The sequence below is a fragment of the Crinia signifera genome, chromosome 5 (genome assembly GCF_055691185.1).
Source record: "Crinia signifera chromosome 5, ASM5569118v1, whole genome shotgun sequence".
Lineage (NCBI taxonomy): Eukaryota > Metazoa > Chordata > Amphibia > Anura > Myobatrachidae > Crinia > Crinia signifera.
Genome location: NC_139221.1, coordinates 25323657 through 25346605, shown reverse-complemented (window position 1 = coordinate 25346605; position 22949 = coordinate 25323657). Strand labels below are relative to the sequence as shown.

Below are 22949 nucleotides of genomic sequence, written 5' to 3'. Positions count from 1 at the left end.
GTGGCGATTGGGCCCTTTTCTGTCCTGGTGTGGACCGATACCGATCCGATGCGCAGTCCCGCGGGTCGGGCGTTCTTCAGATCCTACCTGCTGCAGGTAGGATCTGGAAACGACCATACTCCCGGGTGCGGGTTGCCATCGGATCGGTACCGCTCACGGTGCACATCGTGAGCGGGTCGTGCCCCCGTGTCATCGTGAGCGGGTCGGAAGAAACGCTGACGATCCACATGAGTGGGTCATCCTGGTGTGTACCCCACATAAGAGTTAATAAGAGGTTTCTTATTTTAGAAACATGGCTTATTTATAGTCCTAGCAGTCACCCTAATGCTTTCTATATAGCTCAGGGGCCCTCGACTTCAACCTTTACATTTTCGCAATTGATCATGTTTTGAGGATTACTGGCTGGTGGGACAATTACTAACTCGGCAAACTAGATTAACTCGCTTGTGAAGGATTAAAGAAATCCACAAAACATGACCTGGTGGTACTTAAGGACTGGAGTTGAGATCCGCAGAAAAAAAATCCTCCTCTAGTAGTTAGTGCATATGGATAAAATGAGGATGGATGAAGAGATAAATACTTTACTTCAGGGTCTATATACTAAACCGCGGAGAGAGAGATAAAGCAGATGGAGATATGGCACCAGCCAATCGGCTCCTAACTGCCATGTTATAAGCTGTGTTTGAAAAATGAGTTAGGAGCTCGTGGTTGGTATTTTATCTCTCTCCACGTTATCTCTTTACAAGGCATAGTACATAGAAGTAAAGTGTTAAATAATTTGTGTTTGTCCAAAGCAAAGTCCTACAGATAACAGGAGTGCTGTGTAAATTATATACGGTGGACGCGCTACCATTAAGGTGCAACCACCGCTGACAGTGGAATCTGTTGTTTTGTGCCCACTGGGCATCACAAATAAAATAATTAGGTTTGCCATGAAAAATTGCTGCTTCAGTTGAATATGGGCGACCTGAGAGTTTTAAATATTCAAAATGGCAACTGGCCTTCTCTCTGAGGCCTGAATAGTTTCCATCGCCATAGCAGCAGAGATGTATTCTCAATCTATATTCAGCCATCCTGGGAGGTGAGGTTTTCATGAATGCCTGAGTCCGACTCATCACAAATCAATTATATAAAGGTTTTCAAAATGGCGCTGAATAGAAGGCTACACTGACCAGACTATTGGTGGTCTGGAAGCGATCACTTCTGCTGTGGCTGCTTAGTCAGTGTGTCTATTGTATGACCTCTTCATCTGCTGAAAGACTGAAATTTAAATTTGGCGCCTAGACCCACAAATAGCGCAACACTCTGCAAACTGGGTGCGGTATACTTGGTAGTTTTTCTGGGCGCGCCCACCGGTTTCTTTGTGTGCACGCCTCGGCACCCGGCATGCCCCCTACCCACCACGCTCTGTGCGAGCACCTTGACTAGAGTGATTCTCCTCAAAGGCCTTCGCACAGTGGATCTGCACATGTGTATTCTCCCTGTTATACAAGCGCAGACCCGCAACATCAGTCCCCTGGACCGAATTCGTCAATTTCCCAGAAGATCTAGACAAGCCTCAAAGTCACAATTAGGATAAACCTACACCTAAAAATGGAAGCACAATTGAAAAGAATGAAGGCCGGATTTCCCAATTTGCTTTCTAGGACTCTATTTTGTAGTTGAAAAAAAAAAAACAGAAGAGAAGACGAGAAGAATGAGCACAGCGTCTTCACTTCCGAAAGGGATAGATACAACTAAGCTGGTGTTACTCATCAGCCTTCTTAAAACGCTTGCTGGGCACACATTTTGACATGGGCATCGGATATCATGTTCTTAGAGAAGATTACTAGGTTTGCCAAAGGTAAATATTGTCCTGTCATTCGGACAAGAATTGCATTTTCAAGGCTGCAGACTATCGGGAGTTGCAAGAAGGTTGCAGAACCCCAGCGAGAGGACACCGATTTCCCACAGATTACTCGGGATCCCTCCTCTGCTGCTCAAAAAAGGTCTTAACTGTTAATTTATGACGATGTGAGTGGGTCAGGCCCTAATCAAATTGCAGAAACATTTCCAAAGTGATTATTCAATCAAATGACTAACATGGTTAATTAGGAGCCATAAGCATTGCTCTGAAGTTCATCAAACTAATGACTTAAATCAGAAAAAAAATAGTAGCTAATTAAATTGCCCGCTGCTTCCATTTTTACCTTATCTAATAACAAGGCACATCAATGAAATTTACCATTTACAGTTACAAACCGTACGGAATCTGGATGCAAAGCACAGAACTGTTTGCACCGGTTAAACAGGGTTACTTCAAAGCAAACAATTAGTCGACGCTGGAGACTAATTGTATCTTTCTCCGTGATTAAGACATGACTAAAGCGCAGTAAATGTACAGTAATTCCAACGGGCTATCTGTCTTCATCCCACATTCGTATCAGATTGAAAATAAAAATAGATTACGGTGAATTGGTTTTATTGTTCGATCTATTCAACAGCTTGTGCGAAACACACACACACACGACGGATGATGGACAGTTGGACGCTCCGAACAGGCAAAAATAGGTTTTGAACACATTTAAACATTAAAGAAGCAAAAATAGAATCAAAACAATCCAATAAACCAATATAGCTCATATGCTGATGCTAAAGAGAAACAAAAAGGAGTTTGGTTACTAAGATGGGAGTTCTATTGAAAATCGGATGTTGCCCTTAGTAACCAACCAAAATCTTCTACTTATTTATTTAGCACATTCTAGAAGATAATTGATAAAATCTGATCAGTTGCCTATAGTAACATCCCATCTTCAGTAGAACTCTCGTCTTAGTAAATAAAGTCCAAAAAGAGTTGTTTGGGATATATGGGGTTTATGAATAATGTAATGACTTAGCGAGGCGGATGTTACGGCCAAGGCAACAAATTAAAGGCAAAAAGAAAACACTGCTACAATATAAGAACATACTTGCCGACTTTTCAGCTGCCAGCTCTGGTAGGCAGGGGGGGGGGCACATCCGGGAGTGGAAAAGAGGCGGTTCGGGGCGTGGTCACACGGATGCTGCCCTGTTGGGGGGCGTGCCTACAGTGTCGCGTCATTTTAGCCCCGCCCCCCGCTGTGCAATGCCGGTATTTCAGGCATTGCACAGCGGGGGCGGGGCTAAAATGCCGCGATCGTGGCATTTTACCCGCGGACCCCCCGCCAAGGGACACATTGCGGGAGCTGGGGGGGATATGCGGGAGGATTGCCAACCTTTCCGGGGGGCCGGGAGGGGGACCCGATTCCTGGGACCCTCCCGGCCATTCCGGGAGGGTAGGCAACCCTGTATAAGAATAAGCCTGGATGCTTTTCTAACAAGGGATCTCTAGAACACACAGGTCTCCTGGCAAAATGCCCCTGTGCTTTATAAAAGGGCCCAGATTGTATTTCTATGGTACAAGTTATGATACAAGTAACAGTGGTTCTCAACCGCAGTCCTAAAGTACCCACAAGAGGTCATGGTATCAAGATCCACTACCTTTACTCCAAGTACTGTCTGCCCCTTACCCCCTATTTGCACCCCAGACATTGCCCCAGCTGCTATCTACCCTCGCCCCCTCTCTATCCCCAGCACTACCTGCCCATATTCCCTTCTAACACCAGCAGTACCCCAACTGCTGTTTGCCCTTAACACCCCTCCACCTCGACTGCTACTTGCCCCCAGCAATACCCCAACTGTCACACAGCACTTTCCCAACTGCTGCTTTCTTTTAAGACCTCAACCCTCAGAAGTCAAACTGCACCATTGTGGCTTCCCCGCTGCACAATCCCGCAATCCGCAACATGAAGCCCCTCCCACGTAACCAGGAAAAAAGGGCAGGGTCCGGGAAAGCTCTGCTCTCTTTGGGTGAAGCTGAAATCCAGGAGTCTCCTGGATATTCAGGGAGATTAGTACATTGATTGTGGGCGCTCATGCACCCACAGAGCATCCAGATCGGGGTGGATGATTTTCTAAAAAATACAGGACTAGATTGTATGCCAGCTCTTTAAAAGACCGCACCATATACAACTGCACCGTTCATTAAATCCATAATCCGTACCCCATTCGGTTATGGGGTCACACTTATTCCAACAAAGTCTCTCTAAGGTCTACAGCTCAGACCCCGCTAGGTCTCCTTAGCAAGCGCAGAAGAAAAAATAACTTATTCCCAGCGATCTGTTCCTTTATCTTTCACAGTTCAGAACACAGATTCCTACATCTGTGTATATATCCGGTACACGCAGCCCATAAACCAGAGTCATATAACATACTGGCACAGCCAATGAACATTAATCACCGCTTCAAGTTATCTGGCAAGCAGAACAGCTGATGGAACGCGAAACCTTCCAGCTCAACATTATTGAACGACTTTTTTTCTCTCCCAGTCTACTCCTCGTCCTTATGAATGAATCTCTGAGCCATACAAAGCCCATTCATGTAAAAAGACAGCGCTTACAAAAGGCGGCCCCCTGGAGATCAATCACTCATCACTAAAACCTACGTGATTGGTTTAAGACCATCCACAGACGTCCATTATGGACTTAAAAGCAGCCTGTGTTCTTCTGACCCCTGTTAATGCATAAGGAGTAAATCCAGACTGCACAATTCTCAAATCAAATAACTAGCGAGACTGTAGCACTTACAGTAACTCTTGATCTCAGCGATACGTGTGTATTTGTGCGAGAGGCCGCACTCACATCATCATTGACTGCATGCAGCCCAGCAGGGAAATCAACGCAAACTTTTCTTTAATGATGTTGCAACACAACATATGGAGTCATATATATACACACACACACACACACACACACACACACACACAAGCATTTGCCAACGGAAATTGTTCTCTGGCACTTGTGATGTCACTCCGACCTTTGCACTATTCCAGAACTATTTAATACATGACAGCAAAGATATTGCTGCAATCAGACACCAGTGGGCTCAAACAGTTAACATTTCAATTATATAACTGACACGGTATGCTTTGCAGTTTTAGCTTTTTGCACACAAAAAGCAGACATTTATGATTGGCTGCTAAGTTTGAGGTTTTTTTTTTTTTTTGTCATTTGGTTTGTGTGCTGAAGAAAATAAACCCGTACAGTACAAATAATCTGCTAGGGAGCGATAAAGCTTTGTCATTTATCTAAAGGCAAAACACGTATCTTCCTGCAGTACAACTGCATCTGCCAAAGATTCATCAGTGAATTAGATAGCAGTTTGGATGAAAAGAAGAAAAGTACACATTTTGGGCACCAGTTAGGCAGAGCAAGTATACTGCCAGTGGCGAATGCACAGAGTCTATCATCAGATGGCCTAATCAATGTACAATCAATACAAATTGGTTTGTATGCGGCCGGCTAAACTTCGCTTTGGATGTTGTACCGTATATAAAAGAAAGATATAAAACAGCATAGAAAAATTGTAATATCACAATCATCAATATATTTAATGTGTTAGAGGTCAAAGCGACTTGTATTATGAAAACATATATTTAAAAATATTTAAAATATATGTATTTACATACATACATACACACACACACATAAATATTTTTGACAAAAACTCTAAGGGAACGAGAGTTTGAGAGCGGAATTCAATTAGCCATGGTATATTACTGCAGGCTCATTGATCCCCTGGGGCTATCCAATTAATCCCGAAACCAGTAGTTATGGGGGATTTCTATTCACCTGCCACAGCAAGTTCAAAAATTAAATCCCCAACTAGCGGTTTAACGGGTGCCGCAACCCTGTTAACAGACGAATCCATCAAGTTATCACAGATTCTGTGCGTTAGCGCCTGTGAACGCCCACTATAATACTCTAAGTTAACAAGGTGATTTGGTGAAAAAGGGAATACAATTGAATAGCCCCATGTGTTGAAGTCCGAGGATTCTTAACTTTTTTCACCACGGTAAAATGACTTTCACCCATGGGTAAGTGAATTCTGCCCGTAAAAGTGAAAGAAAGGCTTTATATACATTCATAAATAATTGCATAAGCCAATAACTAAGTAACCAATATAATTACCGGAGTCATAAGCAAAGTCTCTTGGCTCCTGCTTAATCATAAGGGGTGGAGGGAAGTTCTGGTTCGGTGCATTCCCGACCATAGTGCCATGTTCATATACTGGATCGTGGTATTCTTGCTTAAATCCTTGAGGAGGGAACTGGATGCTGGGTTCGGACATCTGTCGCTGGTAGACTGGTCGCCCTTCCCTTGGCAGCGTGGGGAGCGGTGGGAACGAATTGCAGGGTTCTGAGAGCTGCCGGCGAAACCTGAAATGCAAAAGATGAAAATCACCTGAACCTTTCAAATAAATCCTCCGAAATTGTTCTAGAATAGCAGAAAGATGCTAAATAACAGTTAGTGGGCCCAATTCGGATTAGGGCACAATTACGCCCATCATTGCGTCTTTTGCAACTTTATGCCACAGAAAATTGCAACACTCCCATAGCGCGCAACATCTCAGTGTATTTTTAAATCCCCCCCCCATCACTCCGAATCACAATCCTGAAACATTCTAAACCTGACCTGTAAATCTGTACGAACATAATCAGGACACAGGTGTAAATTACATCGCTGGTGCGTCCAACTCGGAATCAAGAACAATAACTGGAATTTTGGCCAGGGAGGACCGAGGTACAATTCTACAATTTTAGTATAGAATAAGTTATGCACATGTAGCTGGGCTAATCACCTCATGTAACCCCTGTGCTCCCACAGCTCATGGAAACGCACTGAGCGGCCATAAGCAATCCCGCACCGCAGGTGCTCATTAGGTGCGGCAAGCAGGCAATAATGAAGGTGGCTACATCTGTATTATAAATCTTACATTAACCAGGTTTTGTGTGCAACACCTTACACTCCCACAATAGATAATTCACGTTAACACTGTTCACATTTATCCAGGTCCGACCCAGTTAAAACCCATCTTTTAACCCGGGTCAGACTGCCAGGTTGCTGGACTCAGGAATTTTTTAAAAGGCTCTTTCACACCGCAGAGTGACCTGGGTCCACCTTCAACAACCCGGGTCCGACCTGGGCAAAACCCTTCTTTTAACCCGAGTTGGATCACCTGGATGCTGGACTCTGGACTTTTTTAAAGGCCCTTTCACACTGCACAGTGACATGGTATCCAACTTCAACATCCTGGGATCGACCGGGTTCTTTGTGCGGGGTGAAAGCGGTGTTGGTGTACTGCTTTGTTCGCCAGGCTAATGTACCATTCTCAATCGTATACCACATTTCAATGTGTCGACCATTGCCATGTTAACAGATTGCTTGTGTTGACATTTTGACCATGTTGTTCATCTATGTCGACCTACTGACTGCCAACATAGATATTGTCTGTCACCCATCTGGATAGTCATTATTTTCCTCTGCTATTGCAATATAAAAGACAAGGGAATTAACCTCCAGCAGGTCCATCAGAGGTTAATTGTGTGATATTATTTTAGAGAGCCGCACAGCTCAATATGCAGACTGGGGCTTCGGCATTAACCATTGAAGGTCACGCGTGGAATACAGATTTATGATGGGAGCAGCAGGCTGCAACAAATCACAGCCCTGAATGGAGTTATTTATGGCATTTTGCATCCAGACACCGTGATTCAGACCCATTAGCTAACAACATAGTAGCATTTTAGTCTGCGCTAGAAATAATTTGCAATGCAAAACGGATTCAAAAAGTAGAATTTCCATGTTTCTGTAGGAATATGGAGATAGGGAAACGCCAATGGCAACACGACATGATACACGGATGTCTAGTCTTACATTCCAGTATTCCTTTGTGCAAAATAAATCTGTCCAGATACAGAACTTCGGTCACCCCTTACACACAATAATCCTATAATTACAGAAATCCTGGATGGCAAGCAGTTGTGGAACTACAAGTCCCAGCATGCCACAGGTTGCGAATATTTGCAGTACGGTAATCACTTTTATATTTATAAACAAAATGTACCATCTACGCACATATCACTCTGTACAGACATAAATGTATACACAGGACTAGAAAAAGTAAAAAAAAAAATATATATATATATATATATATATATATATATATATATATATATATATATATATATATATATATATATATATATATATATATATATATATATATATATATATGTGGCAAAATCTGCAACTGTGGATACTCATAAGATTATGGGCTAGATTCTCTAAGCTTTAAAAGTGATAAAATGGAGAGTGATAAACAGCCAGCCAATCAACTCCTACCTGCCATGTCACAGACTGTGTTTGAAAAATGTCAGACAGGAGCTGATTGGCTGGCTGTTTATCACTCTCCATTTTATCACTTTTGAAGCTTAGAGAATCTGGCCCTTGGTCTCCCTTTAATTGTCCATAATTAAGTGTCATAATTGCGGCTGAGGGAAATCACTCCAAATTTATAAAGGTTCAACGGATTGTTACGATGCACTGAAGTACCTTCTTTTTGCCTACAGAGGTCACTATTGCTGGCGCAAACATATTAGTGACAACAGTGACTCCTGCAGTCTATAACCAGGAAATGCACCAAACAAAATGCATAAATAAGAGTATAGCAACATAACTATACCCATTTTCATCCAATTAGAGTGACCGCAAAATGCAATAACACAAATATAAAGGGCCATATGATCCGGTGAGTACACTGGCCCTATACCTAGCCCTCCGTCAAATACGTAACCTTAACCCTCTTGTCCCGCAGCAGAACACTAATAACTATCAATGTCAGCATTTCATGTTTCTCATCAACATCATAACTTTCAACATTAAGGGGTAAATTCATTTAAAAGTTTCAAATTTTTTTTTAAAAACATGTGTTGTTGCCCATAGCAACTAAATCAGATTCCGTCTATCATTTCTCTATTGCATCCTACAAAATGATATGTATAATCTGATAGGGCACATACATATATATACACAGACACCCACGTTGCGGATAGCTGGGCAGCTATTTCTTAATATCCAGATCAGTCACTTAGTAAGTACCTTCACATATGGCAGCATGTAGAGCGCAACTTTGAACATACATGACAAGATCATTCTGTTCACTAAAAGCGACAGAGGAGATTGGGTAGCATAGGGAAAAGCAGCATGGCCTCACCTGTGGTCCATTGAGTAACTGCTGTCTGGGATCGGCTGGGACGGTGGAAGGTGAGTAGGAAACAGTCTCTCTGGTTTTGGATTCTGTGCTGTGCTGGGTGATGCATGGTGTAATGGAGACACTGGAGTGCTTGAGGGTGTTGGGGGGTTAGAGGGCCTCATTCCAACTTGCGGCTTCTGATCATAGGCACTGAGAATAAACCCAAAAATACTATAAGCAAAAACAACTCGACATCGCGCTCTTATGTTCCAGAAATCATTATGCCTATTTCTGCAAAAATGTTAATGCTGGCTGTAATAATAAATATGTTGTCAAATGCTGAATTAAGATATTTTTAGTTGTGTCGCTTTGTGGGGACCTTAAGCTCCAAAAATATATTTTCTTAAAAGAGCCTAGTACAGTAATTTCCAACCTTTTTACCTTGCGGCACACTAAATAAGATTTTAAAATTGCCAAGGCACACCAAGATATCCCCACAGGGCAAAACACATCGGACCCCACAGGAAAAAAACAAACCTATTGGCCCACATATTAAAAAAAAACAATCACACTGGTCCCCACAGGTAAAAAAAAATAAAATACATTGGCCCTTTACATGAACAGCAGAGACCAGTAAATAACAGTTGAACTGGTGGTGGCTGTAAACTGGTTTGGGCATCTCTAGATCTGGTGGCACACTTGAGAACAGCTCAAGGCACACTAGTGTGCCATGGCCCAGTGGTTGAAAAACACTGGTCTAGTACATAGTAGCATAAATAAGGATTGGTTTTAGGATATTTTGCAGTGTAGTCCAATAGCAGTGATAGGATTTGTCGCTCGTTCCTCTTTGCCTGCGCTCTGTTCAATCATCTGACCTGGTCACGTCCCCAGTGACAGAGTACAAAGGCCTTAATGATGATATCAGATCAGCCCCCTGCCACCAGCCCACCTCAAAGTATTTAATTTGGTTATTGCACATGAATAAGAATGACAGAAGGACCTACGGAGGAGATAAGTCTAATATGGCCCAGAGACTTTGCCTTGTACAATACCTCAATCTTAACCCTTTGCAGTCCAATTTTTTTTTTGTAATTCAAATAGTCTGGTTTAAATGTTTAATTTAATTGTAATTTTTTTTTTTCATTATTATTCAAAAATGCTCTACATTGAATGTTGAACGATGTTAATGTTCTGATCTTAAAGTGGCTCCCCACTGGATCTGCTACTAGCGCTAGGGCTTTTGAGCCTGACTAGTTATTGGACCTGTAAGGGTTAAGGGAGATACCGCTAAGCCTTTCCAAATCTTGGCCTCAAACCACGAGCCTATGATAATCCGCAAACACAACTTTTAACATTAATATGTAATTAATATATATATTAAAAGAAATTGCAGAACAAAAATGTTTAAATTAAGCGGGACAATAAGCCGGATTCAGACATGCTCGCTAAGCAGTTCTAGTGTCTACCCTCCCTTCGCCAACTGAATGTCCGTGCCTGAATGCGAATGGAGGTGTTCGCTTACACACTCATTCGCATGCAGCCGTACAGGCAAAAAATCCGCTCGCAGATAAAGGTCAGATATACAGCAAATTCGCAGGGGACTGGATCAGGCCCAATGTCTCTAGTGTCCGGTTTATCACACAGGGTCACGATATCCGAATGCACGGTCAGGCTGTAAATTTTCCACCTAGTCGCCTCGCAGACGTCTTACTGCCCTTGTTTCAATCAACCAAACGATCCCTATAAAAAACGGACAACCTAACGGTTCACGATATGGTCTCAAGTGGGGATAACCAGACCACTTTTTTACGACTATAAAAAAAACCAGAAAGGATTACGACTTGTTTAATAAAACGTTCTATAAAACGGAAAAAAAGATTAAAATTATATCGCAAAAATATCACCTGATCTGCAAGATCTACCTACGAGCCCCAATCCATCCTGAACTGGACGGCGTAAATCACTTTAAAAGCCTGTCTCGCCTATACTAAACAAAAATGCATTACGGTAAAGAAAGCAAAGGTTAAAAAGCTTTTTGAAAACACTCTGCTTGAAAAGCATTATTTCTCATGGAAAGGAACGAGAGCCAGGAGGGCCCATAAATTATACAACTGGCAACTGGGAAGACTAGTAAATTAGAAAGGTGTCCTAATCTCTTTGTATGGTGATTGTGAATTCAGCTGCTGAGGTTGCAGAGAAATCACAAACCGATTCAACACCACAATCTGGGGGAGAGGTATCAAGCCTTGGAGATAGATCAAGTGGAGAAGGAGTTATGCTGGGTACACACCAGAACGATGCAGATCGTGGGCGGGTCGTAAGATGACTGTACGATTGGTGGAGCTCACAACCCACATATGATCTGAGTCCAATTCAATTTGTACCCAGTTGATGGTACGATCTGAAAAACGACCAAACGACCCGTGGAGCTATGAATCGGATCAGAAATGGCCCAAAAATGCCCAATTTACATACAATCGGTCGAGATTGTATCTAAATTGGGTCGTTTTGGGCCAACTCGTTCTGGTGTCTACCCTACATTAGAAGCTTGTAATTTCGTATACTGAGATGATTGAATGCTTTGTACAGTATGTACGTGATCTCTGTCCAAGGCTTGGTACATCTCCCCCATAGGGGGCATATTCAATTCCATGTCACGACTGTTGAGCTGGCCCAACCGCCGTGACCCTGTCCCGTTCTCGGCTGGCTCGGCGGTGATTCTGCAGGCAGGAATCAATGCCCCACCTGCCGATTGCCGAAAAGGGGGCAAAGCCGCAAGAAACAGACTGAAATCATCAAGCTGCGGCCGCGAGCTCAACAATTTCCGGCCATTCTCGGCAGAACAGGCCTGACTGCCTGGAAAATTGTGCCCGTTCTGTCGAGATCCTTGTTCAATGCAGTCGGGGGAAGACAGCATTGAACAGGGCCCCATAGTCTTTTCAAATCATTGATTTATAGCCTTCAGGAGACAAGGGAATACTGCGGTCGACATGTTGTCACAAGCATTAGGTCGACAATGGGAAGTTCAGAAGGTTGACATGAGTTTCTCACGTGGCAGTGAGTGTTGCTCCCCTATTTGAATTTTGGACTGTGCTGCAGCCCCTCCTCTGGATCCGCCACTGGTAATAAGTAAAGTACACAGGTCTGCGCTTACCTGACATTGTACAGGCACTTTTCTCCATAGCTGAACTTAAAGGGCTGTTCCTGGCTGCAAGCAGTGCTCAGGTCCGAGCAGGGACTGTGGGGCTCTTTCTTTATTTTTAAAGGGACACCATGAAAGGCCACTAGGAAACAAAAAGATATTAATAAGTATGGTTCAAAAGTGCATTGATATGTAAACTGTGACATGCAATAAACCCCCAATTCGGGGCAGTATCCAATTAGCTACAGTAAATTAATGTATCCCCTGGGGCTATCCAATTAGCCCTGTAAAGGCCCCCATACATTAGTCCGACTTGTCCTACTTGATTGTCATACATTAGTCCGACTTGATTGGCTGAGACCTCTCTCAGCCAATCGCTGATTGGCTGAGAGAGGTCTCAGCCAATCAATGGCTTGCTAGTCATCTCTATGGGTGTTTTTTTTTTTTTTTTTAAAGTTATCTGTTTCTCCCGGCTCCCGTCGCTGCGGCGCTGCCCGGCAGCCAGCGTCATGTCATCAAGTTCTCCCTGCTCGCCTCCCGCTGTCACCCCACCGCAACAGCTTCCTCCAGCCCGGCGCCATATGCAGCCTCCCCCTGCTTGGCTCTCTATAGCCGGCATCCCCCGCCCGCTGCTGTCCCCCGCACGGCTCCGGGGCTGGGCTGCACATAAGATTTGGCAAATCTTATGTGCAGCCCGTCCGACCTCCCGACCCCGATCCGATGTGCACGGGACCGCGCATCGGATCGGAGGGGATGTCTACAAGTGCGATTTGGGCCGATTTCACTGCCCGATTCATCCGAATCGGGTGAAATCGTTCCCATATCGCATAGTGTATGGGGGCCTTAAGCTGACATTCACCAGGGATTGTACTTTCCTATAATTGAATATAGCACGATAGTACTAAAAAGCCTGATCTAATGTGTGGTAAATAAATTACACATCTAATAGGATACTGGTCTTTGGGTTTATTTACCAAGATGGGAGTTCTATTGAAGATGGGATGTTGCCCATAGCAACCAATCAAAATCTACTTATTTTTAGCACCTTTTAGAAGATAAAATCTGATTGGTTGCCCATAGCAACATCCCATCTTCAATTGACCATGTTCTATGCATGACAGGATATAATGACTCCAAATCAAGTATCCAAACTAAAACAATGAAAGAACAATCACACAAACAGTTGATCAATTTCCATAATCGGTCATTTGAATACTTTTAAAAGCCACGATTTAACAGATTAATTCAAATCAGGCATATCCAAACTGTGGCCCTCCAGCTGTTGTGAAACTATACATCCCAGCATGCCTTGCTATAGTTTTAGCATTCCCTTATAGCAAAGCTGTGGCAAGGCATGATGGGACGTGTAGTTTCACAACAGCTGGAGGGCCACAGTTTGGACATGCCTGATCTAAATGAACGGTTAATAGGTTTAATTAATGCATAGGCTTCTGGTTGCTCCCCCACAAATAAGTCATTCTTAAACGTAATGTTGTGATTAAAAACAGTTTGGATCAAGGTTTTGCCTACATAGATTTGCAAATATGATACACAATATGAATATAAGACATGTATTAGGGACATTAACGATACTGCAATAATTAGATTAGGTGCCGCAACATGTAACTAGCAATGTTTAAAAATAGCAGCCGTAACTCAAACACATGGAAGTCACACAAAGAACAATGAGATGATTTTATTTTCAGTTGGCCCAAGTGACATTCGTTAGCATTTATTGCGGAGCTCGGAGGCTGAATTCCTATATAGATTTTACGATGCACCCCAACCTCTGGAACTTTAGATAGGCATAATGATTCTAGCTAAACTCATGCAAGAGGGAGGAGGTTTCAATAGGCTTCTGAAATCCATTGCATGTGTCAGTTAAGGTCCATACACACTTTGCGACTATGCCCAGCGTGTATGGACAGCAATGATCGCTGCCATTGCTGGGGGGGGAAGCCACTTACTGCATACACACTGAGTGGCTTTCCCCCTGCCCGGCGCAGTCAGTGGGGAGAGGACGGCTTTGTATAGCGTAGCGCTATGCAAAGCCGTCCTCAAAACCGCTAACTTGCTAGTATTACCTAATAAATAGGCCTAAATACATACCTCCCAACTGTTCCGCTTTCTGCGGGAACGTCCCATTTTTGGGGACGTTCCCATGGACAGCAGCTTCCCGCAGAGGAGGGGGGGGCAGTTGGGAGTCCCCCTGTCAGGGGGGGCATAATGGGGGCGTAATGTCAATTCATGCCCCCACAGTGGCAAAAATGGGGCATGGCCTCGTGGGAGCATCGCAAGTACAGGCCATGCCTCCTCGCTAGGCCATGCCTCCAGAATTTACGGGTGCACCTTCAGCGTGCAACATCGTCCCTCCTCAATGTTGGGAGGTATGTAAATAGCTCCATTTCTAAAGAACTTTTAATGTGAGCTACAGAACGGAATCAAATAAAATGAATCATTATACACAGTTTAAGACCAATGCACCAGATAAATTCAATTACACTAGAGCTTAGGCAGTTCCTGCTGCAGGATGGCATTCATTCTTGCAATATATTCCATAAATAATTTCCTTTTTGGAGTTTGATGAACTGAGGATTATAGAGGTTCTCATACTAGTGAATTATGGTGACCACATTCTTCATCGGGGGATGACCACCGGTAAGGAGGAGATTTCATTGAATCTCCTGCATCACCTGTTTAGTGAATAGGCCCAGTTATTAATATAAAATGTAACATTTCCACCTACTTTTAAAGGATAAACCCTAATAAACAAACTACTTTATTTGGGTAAGTAACTAATGAATATTAATTTATTTGCCAACTTTGAATTTTGAGACAGGAGGAAATTGCAAGAGGTTCAGGCTGTTTTTCCATGCGTGTCCCTTTAACGCAAACCTGAAAGGAAAACCCTGTACTTCCCTTTAAATCACAGTATTTCATGCTACCAAAAGCTTGTGCATCTGCGAAGGACGCCCTCTCCCCCTCGCTAGGATTTGCAGAGGAAAGCTCAATTCTGCAATTTGTTTCGCCTCCCCACATGGAGCTGGTTGATGTTAAAACCTGTTAAGTACTAAATTATTCCTTATCAAATCACCATCATCTGGAGTCATGATCAACACTAATTAAATTAAAGTCTCTGAACACGGCTCCAGACTTCTGCCTGCTTATATACATTTTGCTTGCACGCTGGAGAAAAAAAAAAATCTTTAATGTGTGTGTGGACTCAGGACTGTGCTGCATCGGTAAAGTTTGAGAGTAGAGCACTCAGACGTGCATACTACAGTAACACTTCAACCAGAATGCTGAATAAGTATCAAGTGCTCCTACAAAGACTAGATTATGCCAGTGTTGCAGAATCAAGTGCAGAGCATAACCTCAGACAGACAAAAAGAAAATAAATAAATTATACAATGCATACTGTGCAGATCTGAAAAGCAGTTACTGTATGCACTGAATCTAATTTACAAAGAATAGATAATATATGTACATTGAAATTGTCACTGTACTAAGAGACTACAAACTTTTTTTATATAGTGCAGCAACATGGTTTCAATAAAGTAGCAAGTCGTCTGTGGATTTTCTTTTCTAGTTTTTTTTTAGTGGCTAGTCAGGAGAGACAGGTTGGAATAGACTGTAAACTCTTCGTGCACTGACTAGACAATACTTTCTTTTGGATTCGTTAGGGGCCGTTTCTGAGTTGGAAGCAGAGCAGAAAGAGCGCGAACTTTGGACCTGGAAAAAGTAAAGCCCAATACACACTAGGCGATGAGCTCCGCAAACAAAATTATTAACGATTTATTCAGAGCTCCCGGCGAACGATATAGAGAATACGCGTTGAATGATGTCATTAAAGATATTTTCACCATTGTGCATGCAGCACAGCCTATTGGGGGGGGGAAGCGTTAACGATGTGCAGGACCAAATATTGACCGTACACACTAGACCATATGAACGATGTACAATATATCATCTAGCGTGTATGGGGATAGAGGGGTCTATGTACAAAGTCCTGAAGAGATATAATATACCAAATCAGGGCTGGATGAAGGTCTGTGGGGGCCCTGAACAACAAAATTGTGGGATGGAGGATACCCCCACGACGGAGGCAGCCCCCACCCCATCTGGTACCTGGGTATCGTGGAGTCCAGGCAGCGGGGATCTGTGCAGCACTGCAGGCGGGGTCCATGCAGCACTGGGGAGGCAGCAGGGTACCTGCAGCAGGTGGGCAGTGAGCGGCGGGGTCCCTGAGGCGGATGGGCAGTCAGCGGCAGGGCATAGAGATACTAGTTCCCATCTGCCGCAGGGACCGCGCCGCTGACTTCCCATCCACTGCAGGGACCCCGCCACTGACTTCTCATCTGCCGCAGAGGCCCCCCTGCCTGACCCCGCTGCCTGCCACCCACCACAGCAGTGCCGGTGTGGGGACCCCGGGGCGCCGCCCTGTCTCCCCGTGGATTATATGGCACTGTACCAAACAATAAACTACAGTCACACTTTAAACACAGCCTGTAACATAGCAATTAGGAGCTCATTGGTTAATACTTTATCTCTCTCCACCTCTTATAGGGCCAGTCTCCTATCAATATGGTATTGTTTATTTAGCCCCAGAATCAACCAATAGACATCAGATGTATCCTCACAACGGAATTCTGAACTATAATTCCCAATGACGTTCCTTAAAGAGGCAACAAAGGCTGGATGGTAGTCAAGAACCCAGACGGGAAGGTTAGTGATCATCACTCTTATGGGGTCAGGTTTCATAGTTTAAATGAGGGAACACTATGCGCTAATTTGCTACCATTGGACAGGCTCATAATAATAAGTGGTTCCAGTTGTTAGGTCGATATTTAATAGGTCAACAGGCAAATTGTGGACATGGTCAACAGGACAACATATGAATAGTTCAACATGGGTTTTTCACACAAACTTTACAATCCATGTCGGCTACTATTGAAAAGGGGAAAGTGCCCGAAGCAAGGGTACACGTTACCTAATTGGGGGAGGGGGGTCTAGGTTGACACAAGAACTGTGTTGACCTTTTTGACCCTAGTCAATCTAATGATCCACACCCCAACAAAAAAGTGGGAAGGGTACGTGTGTGTGTGTGTGTGTGTGTGTGTGTGTGTGTGTGTGTGTGTGTGTGTGTGTGTGTGTGTGTGTGTGAGAAATATTAAGGATTTGGCGTAATTGTAGTTACGTTTTTAATAACATGGTGGATTTAACAGAAGATAGAATAGAATATAATCAACTTTATTAGCCATGTGTGCTTGCGCACACTAGGAATTTTTTGTGGAATTACAGTGCAGCATCAAGCGGTTCCTGTATCTCTACTATAACACCCTTGGTGGGACTCAAGATGTACATAATGGTTTAGGACAGGCATGTCCAAACTATGGCCCTTCAGCTGTTCCCATCATGCCTTGCCACAGTTTTGCCATTTTTTAGGGGATGCTAAAACTATGGCAAGGCATGCTGGGATGTGTAGTTTCACAACAGCTGGAGGTCCACAGTTCGGACATGCCTGGTTTATTAGGAATCTTTACAGTGCTAAGAGCTTCACAACCTGTTAAATTGCAGATGTATAGAATGCTCCGAATCGGCCAGTAGAGTGTTCCTTCGCTTTAACGAAGCGCCTGTAATTTAGGGATTATAAGGAGCTTCAGTTAGCACCTGGTTAAATTCCAGAAGCGAGGGGGAAGGCCTGTACACCCGATAAGGACGACAGTGTCACAGGCTCTCTCAATCTGTCTTCCTGTACACAAAACAAGACGGAAAGCACTTGACATATATCAGAGACTCTCACAGATTCTCTTCCAGTACATTTACCTCTGCCAAGCCATCGCCCTTCCCCCACGCCAAAATCCATTACTGAAAGGCCTAATCTCAGCTATCAGCATAGAGTGGCTTTTATGGGACCATTAAACCATTTTTCTTGTTTACCGTGCCCGAAGAAAGATGTGAATTATGTCTGTGACAAATCTAGCGATAACATTTCTAAACTGCTATTAAAACTCTCACAAAAAAACCTAAACGCACAACACACGATTGACCTTACTTTCTCTAGTTCGGCGCGGTGATAAGTGTGACGTGCCCCGGTTAAGTAACAAAAGTGCGATTTTGTTTTTTCAAGCTAATATCCATGGGAAAGCAACCTATCAATTCACTGGGAAGGATTGACCTCAGGGAGGCATGAGGCATCTCCATGAGAGCACAGCTTATGAAGAATATCCAGAAAGTAAGATGGAATGTTGTGCGAATACAACACAAGGTTTTCAGGGAGGAATTTGATACAAAACATGTGCCCATCATGTGCCCATCCTGAAATTTTTTTTAAAAAAAAATAAGAAAAAAAATAAAAAACTTGCTATACAGGTGTAGAAGAAGATCCGGATTTTGTGTATGCAAATTATATTTGAAAATCATCGATGTGGAGATCCAGACTTTGGGTCGACATGATTTTTTATGACAATAACTCAACATGCATTAAGTCGACAATGTAATGGTCTACATGAGTTTTTCTTTATTTTTCGAACTTTTATTATACTGAACGATCCACATGGACCACGACTGGGAATGGTAAAGTGTGATGACCGCAGCGGTAGTGAAGCGAGGCATACTGTATGGACTGAAGCATGTACACCCAAAAAAACCCTGAAAAACAGGTGTTGTCTTTTTCTTGTGTCGACAAAGACCATGTTGGCCCCGATTCTCGTTTCGACTTATTGCCTGTCGTCAAATTCGTGATCAACCTTATGATCCACACCCCTTGGGATTTAAGATGCCTTTTTAAATGGCCAACGCTTTAAAAAGATTTTACAGATATTTACAGACGGGATCCTTGTAAATCGCTCCCGTGCCTGAATCTCACAGGCGATAGGCCAAGTCGCCCCCCCCCCCCATATTAATGCACAGATCCCAAGCAAAGATCTATTCATTTGCAAGCGATAGCATCACATCATCTACAGCCAACTTTTACATATAGATCTCTGATTCTTTTAACGTATCAATTTTATATAATCAACTTTATTTTAGATCCAGTGCCGTTATAAAACAGCGAATGAGGGTTCAGTAAATATTTGCAAACATAAAAAAGGAGTACCTGATAGGGGTTGGGATCATTGGGTAGACAGCAAGTTGGTCGATAATCATTAGGTCGACATGCATTAAGGTCGACATGTCGGAAGGTCGACATAGCCCTGTAACAAACGGGTCTGAATGGCCCCTTCTGTTATAGCTGTCATTATTGCAGACTAGGTAGATCCTGAATTAATAATCAAGGTTATCTGAAAGAGATCCAAAATCCTGAAGCATCAAATCAGTTATGGTTTCATGCAGTGAGACTGATGCCAATGTATTCTTCTGTCTGCTTGAGGCAAATATACAACGGAACATGGGCAGTCACAGGTAAATTTACTAACAGCTAAAAATTTAAAAAAATTAAAAAAAAGAGATGTTAGCAACCAAACATATTAGGGACCAGATGCTTCAAAAGTGATAAAATGGAGATTGATAAACAACCAACCAATCAGCTCCTGCATGACATTTTTTAAACACAGACTGTGACATGGCAGGTAGGAGCTGATTGGCTGGCAGTTTATCACTCTCCATTTTATCACTTTTGAAGCTTAGTGCATCTGGCCCCGATTGGTTGCTATGGGCAACATCACGACTTTTAGTAAATTTTCCCTTCAAACTCCAAAGGAGATGGATGTGGTTGGACAGTGGCTGTGCGCAATTATGGGAACAACGGTCAAAAAAAAAAAAAAAAAGAGTGATAAACCACCAATGAATCAGCTCCTAACTGTCATTTTCCAAACACAACCTCTGACATGGCAGTGGGAACTTTATCACTCTCCATTTTATCACTTTTCAGGCTTAGCACATCTTGCACGCTGGTTGAAAATAAAGTTAAGTATTGTTGTTCAGCGCCAACATTCTGCGTAGCGTCAATGCACGTAGCACTTGCGGAACTAAAGGAATCTGCACCACGGGGGTTTGAATATACAATGAAGTCTGAAAATGCAAATTCACATTGCAGGAGACAGACATTTTGGGGAATGGGAACCTAACAATTCACTAGGAACCGGTGACAACTCTGAGGCTCGAGGCACTGTATGCCTCAGTGATGTTGCATGTTCCTTAAAACAGACAGCATCTTCCATTGGGCAGGGTTGTACCAAGGGGCGCTGCAAAGGGCTTCTCATTACATACACATAGGCACTTGTCCATGAAGTAGTTCCTGGCTCCATTGACGAAGTAGAATTGTGGCAGGTAATGTAAAAATGTAAAATATGGGGGGGGGGGGGGGGGTTCAGAGGTGCCAGTGGGGACGGTGGGAGGGGGGGCGGAGGGTAGTTTTTTTTATAAAAGAGCCAGGTGGTTGAAGAGTGCCAATGAGTATTTGTGGCTTGCCAAAGAGTGGCGAGGGTAAGGAGGGCTGTCATGTCTAGGTGCTAAAATAGGTATAACGCGGCCACTGTGTATAGGCAATGTCTGCTCAAAACATTACCTTCCCGACGTCCTGTATACAGCGTGGAAGAACATATTACAAGAGACAGAAAGACAGATGGTCTTTATTTGGCTCAACTGTGCAGCTGTAAAATTTGTTAAGGGCAAAGGTGATTCCTGCTAATGACACTAGAAGGATACGGTGTTAAATCCTAGACTACCTAATTGATTTTCTGTAAGTGAGTAGTATTTTTTTCTTGTCTAGGGTAAAAGTAGTAATAACTTAGTACAACCTGAGTCCCCTGGGCCCTTGTCACATTTCATCCTTAAATTTCTTTAGTATGATTGAGCACCAAAGCTGCATCCGGAAAATATTCACAGCGCATCACTTTTTCCACATTTTGTTATGTTTACAGCCTTTATTCCTAAATGGAATAAATTAATTTTTTCCCTCAAAATTCTACACACAATGCCCCTTAATGACAATATGAAAGACATTTTGGGGAAATTTTTGCAAATTTATTCAAAAATAAAAACTAAGAAACCGCATGTACATAAGTATTCACAGCCTTTGCTCAGTACTTTGTTGATGCACCTTTGGCAGCAATTACAGCCTCAAGTCTTTTTGATTATGATTCCACAAGCTTGGCGCACCTACTGTATCTATGGGCAGGTTCACCCATTCCTTTTTACAGCACCTCTCAAATTCTACCTGGTTTGGATGGGACGCGTCAGTGCACAGCCATTTTCAGATCATTCCAGAGATGATCAAATCTGACTGAAGTCTGGGCTCTGGCTGGGCCACTCAAGGACATTCACAGAGTTGTCCTGAAGCCTCTCCTTTGATATCTTGTCTGTGTGTTTAGAGTCATTGTCCAGATGAACTGTTGCCCCAGTCTGAGGTCAAGAGCGCTCTGGAGCAGGTTTTCATCCAGGATGACTCTGTACATTTTCTGCATTCATCTTTCCCACTATCCTGACTAGTCTCCTAGTTCCTGCCGCTGAAAAACCTCTCCACAGCATGATGCTGCCACCACCATGCTTCACTGTAGGGATGGTATTGGCCTGGTGATGAGCAGTGCCTGGTTTCCTACAATCATGGCATTCACACCAAAGAGTTCAATCAAAGAATTTTGATTCACATGGATGGAGAGTCCTTCAAGTGCATTTTGGCAAACTCCAGGTAGACTGCCATGTGCGTTTCACTAAGGAATGGATTCCGTCTGGCCACTCTACCTTATAGGCCTGATTGGTGGATTGCTGCAGAGATGGTTGTCCTTCTGGAAGGTTCTCCTCTCTCCATAGAAAAATGCTGTAGTTTTGACAGAGTGGCCATTGGGTTCGTGGTCACCTCCATGACTAGGGCCCTTCTGCCCCGACCGCTCAGGTTAAGAAGACCAGCCAGCTCTAGGAAGGAATCAGTCCTGGTGATTTCAAACTTCTTCCGGTTAAAGATGATGGAGGCCACTGTGCTCTCATTGGGACCTTCAAAGCAGCAGATATTTTTCTATACCATTCCCCAGATTTGTGCCTCAGGACAATTCTGTCTTGGAGGTTTACAGACAATTCCTTTGACTCCATCCTTGGTTTGTGCTCTGACATGCACAGTCAAGTGTGGGACCTTATATAGATAGGTGTGCGCCTTTCCAAATCATGTCTAATCAATTGAATTTACATCAGGTAGACTCCAATTATGCTGTAGGATCTTAGGGATGATCAGTGGAAACCAGAAGCACCTGATCACAATTTTGAACTTTATGGCGAAGATTGAGAATACTTATGTACATGTGATTTCTTTTTTTTTTTTTTTTTTCATTTTTAATAAATTTACATAAATCTCCAAAAACTTTCCCCCCCCATTGTCATTATGGGGTATTGTGTGTAGAATTTTGAGGGGAAAAAATAAAATTTATTCCATTTGGGAATAAGGCTGTAACATAAAAAAATGTGGAAAAAGTGAAGTGCTGTTAATACTTATATTTATTGAATTAATTGAAAATACAGTAATTACAGATACAGGCTTTGCACCTTAAAGTCAAAGAATTCATTGAAATAAATAAAACTCCTGTGTTCTTTTGCATAAAGTTTCAATAAATGACAATTTTTATCTTTAAATAATTGCTTGCCAAAACGGGCTAAAAATTGCAACAAGTTAATCAACAACATGTATTAATGCAAATATATATATATATTTATTTATATTAAAAAGCATCTGATTATAGCGTATTGTTTATAATGCAAATTTGTTTGCAAAATGCTCTTCTTTCTT

The 22949-nt window shown here is 42.9% G+C and overlaps 1 protein-coding gene across 4 annotated transcripts in view; it reads right to left on the bottom strand.

Annotated features, from left to right (window-relative positions):
* Positions 1-22949, bottom strand: part of ETV1 (ETS variant transcription factor 1) — a 58513-nt gene that overhangs the window by 15934 nt on the left and 19630 nt on the right. For all 4 annotated transcript variants that reach the window (XM_083186805.1, XM_083186802.1, XM_083186803.1 and 1 more), the window contains 3 exons: positions 12245-12374; positions 9112-9300; positions 6027-6274 (listed from right to left, as the gene is read on the bottom strand). In XM_083186805.1, the coding sequence (XP_083042931.1) occupies positions 6027-6274; positions 9112-9300; positions 12245-12374 (567 nt within the window). The remainder of the gene's footprint in view (positions 1-6026; positions 6275-9111; positions 9301-12244; positions 12375-22949) is intronic.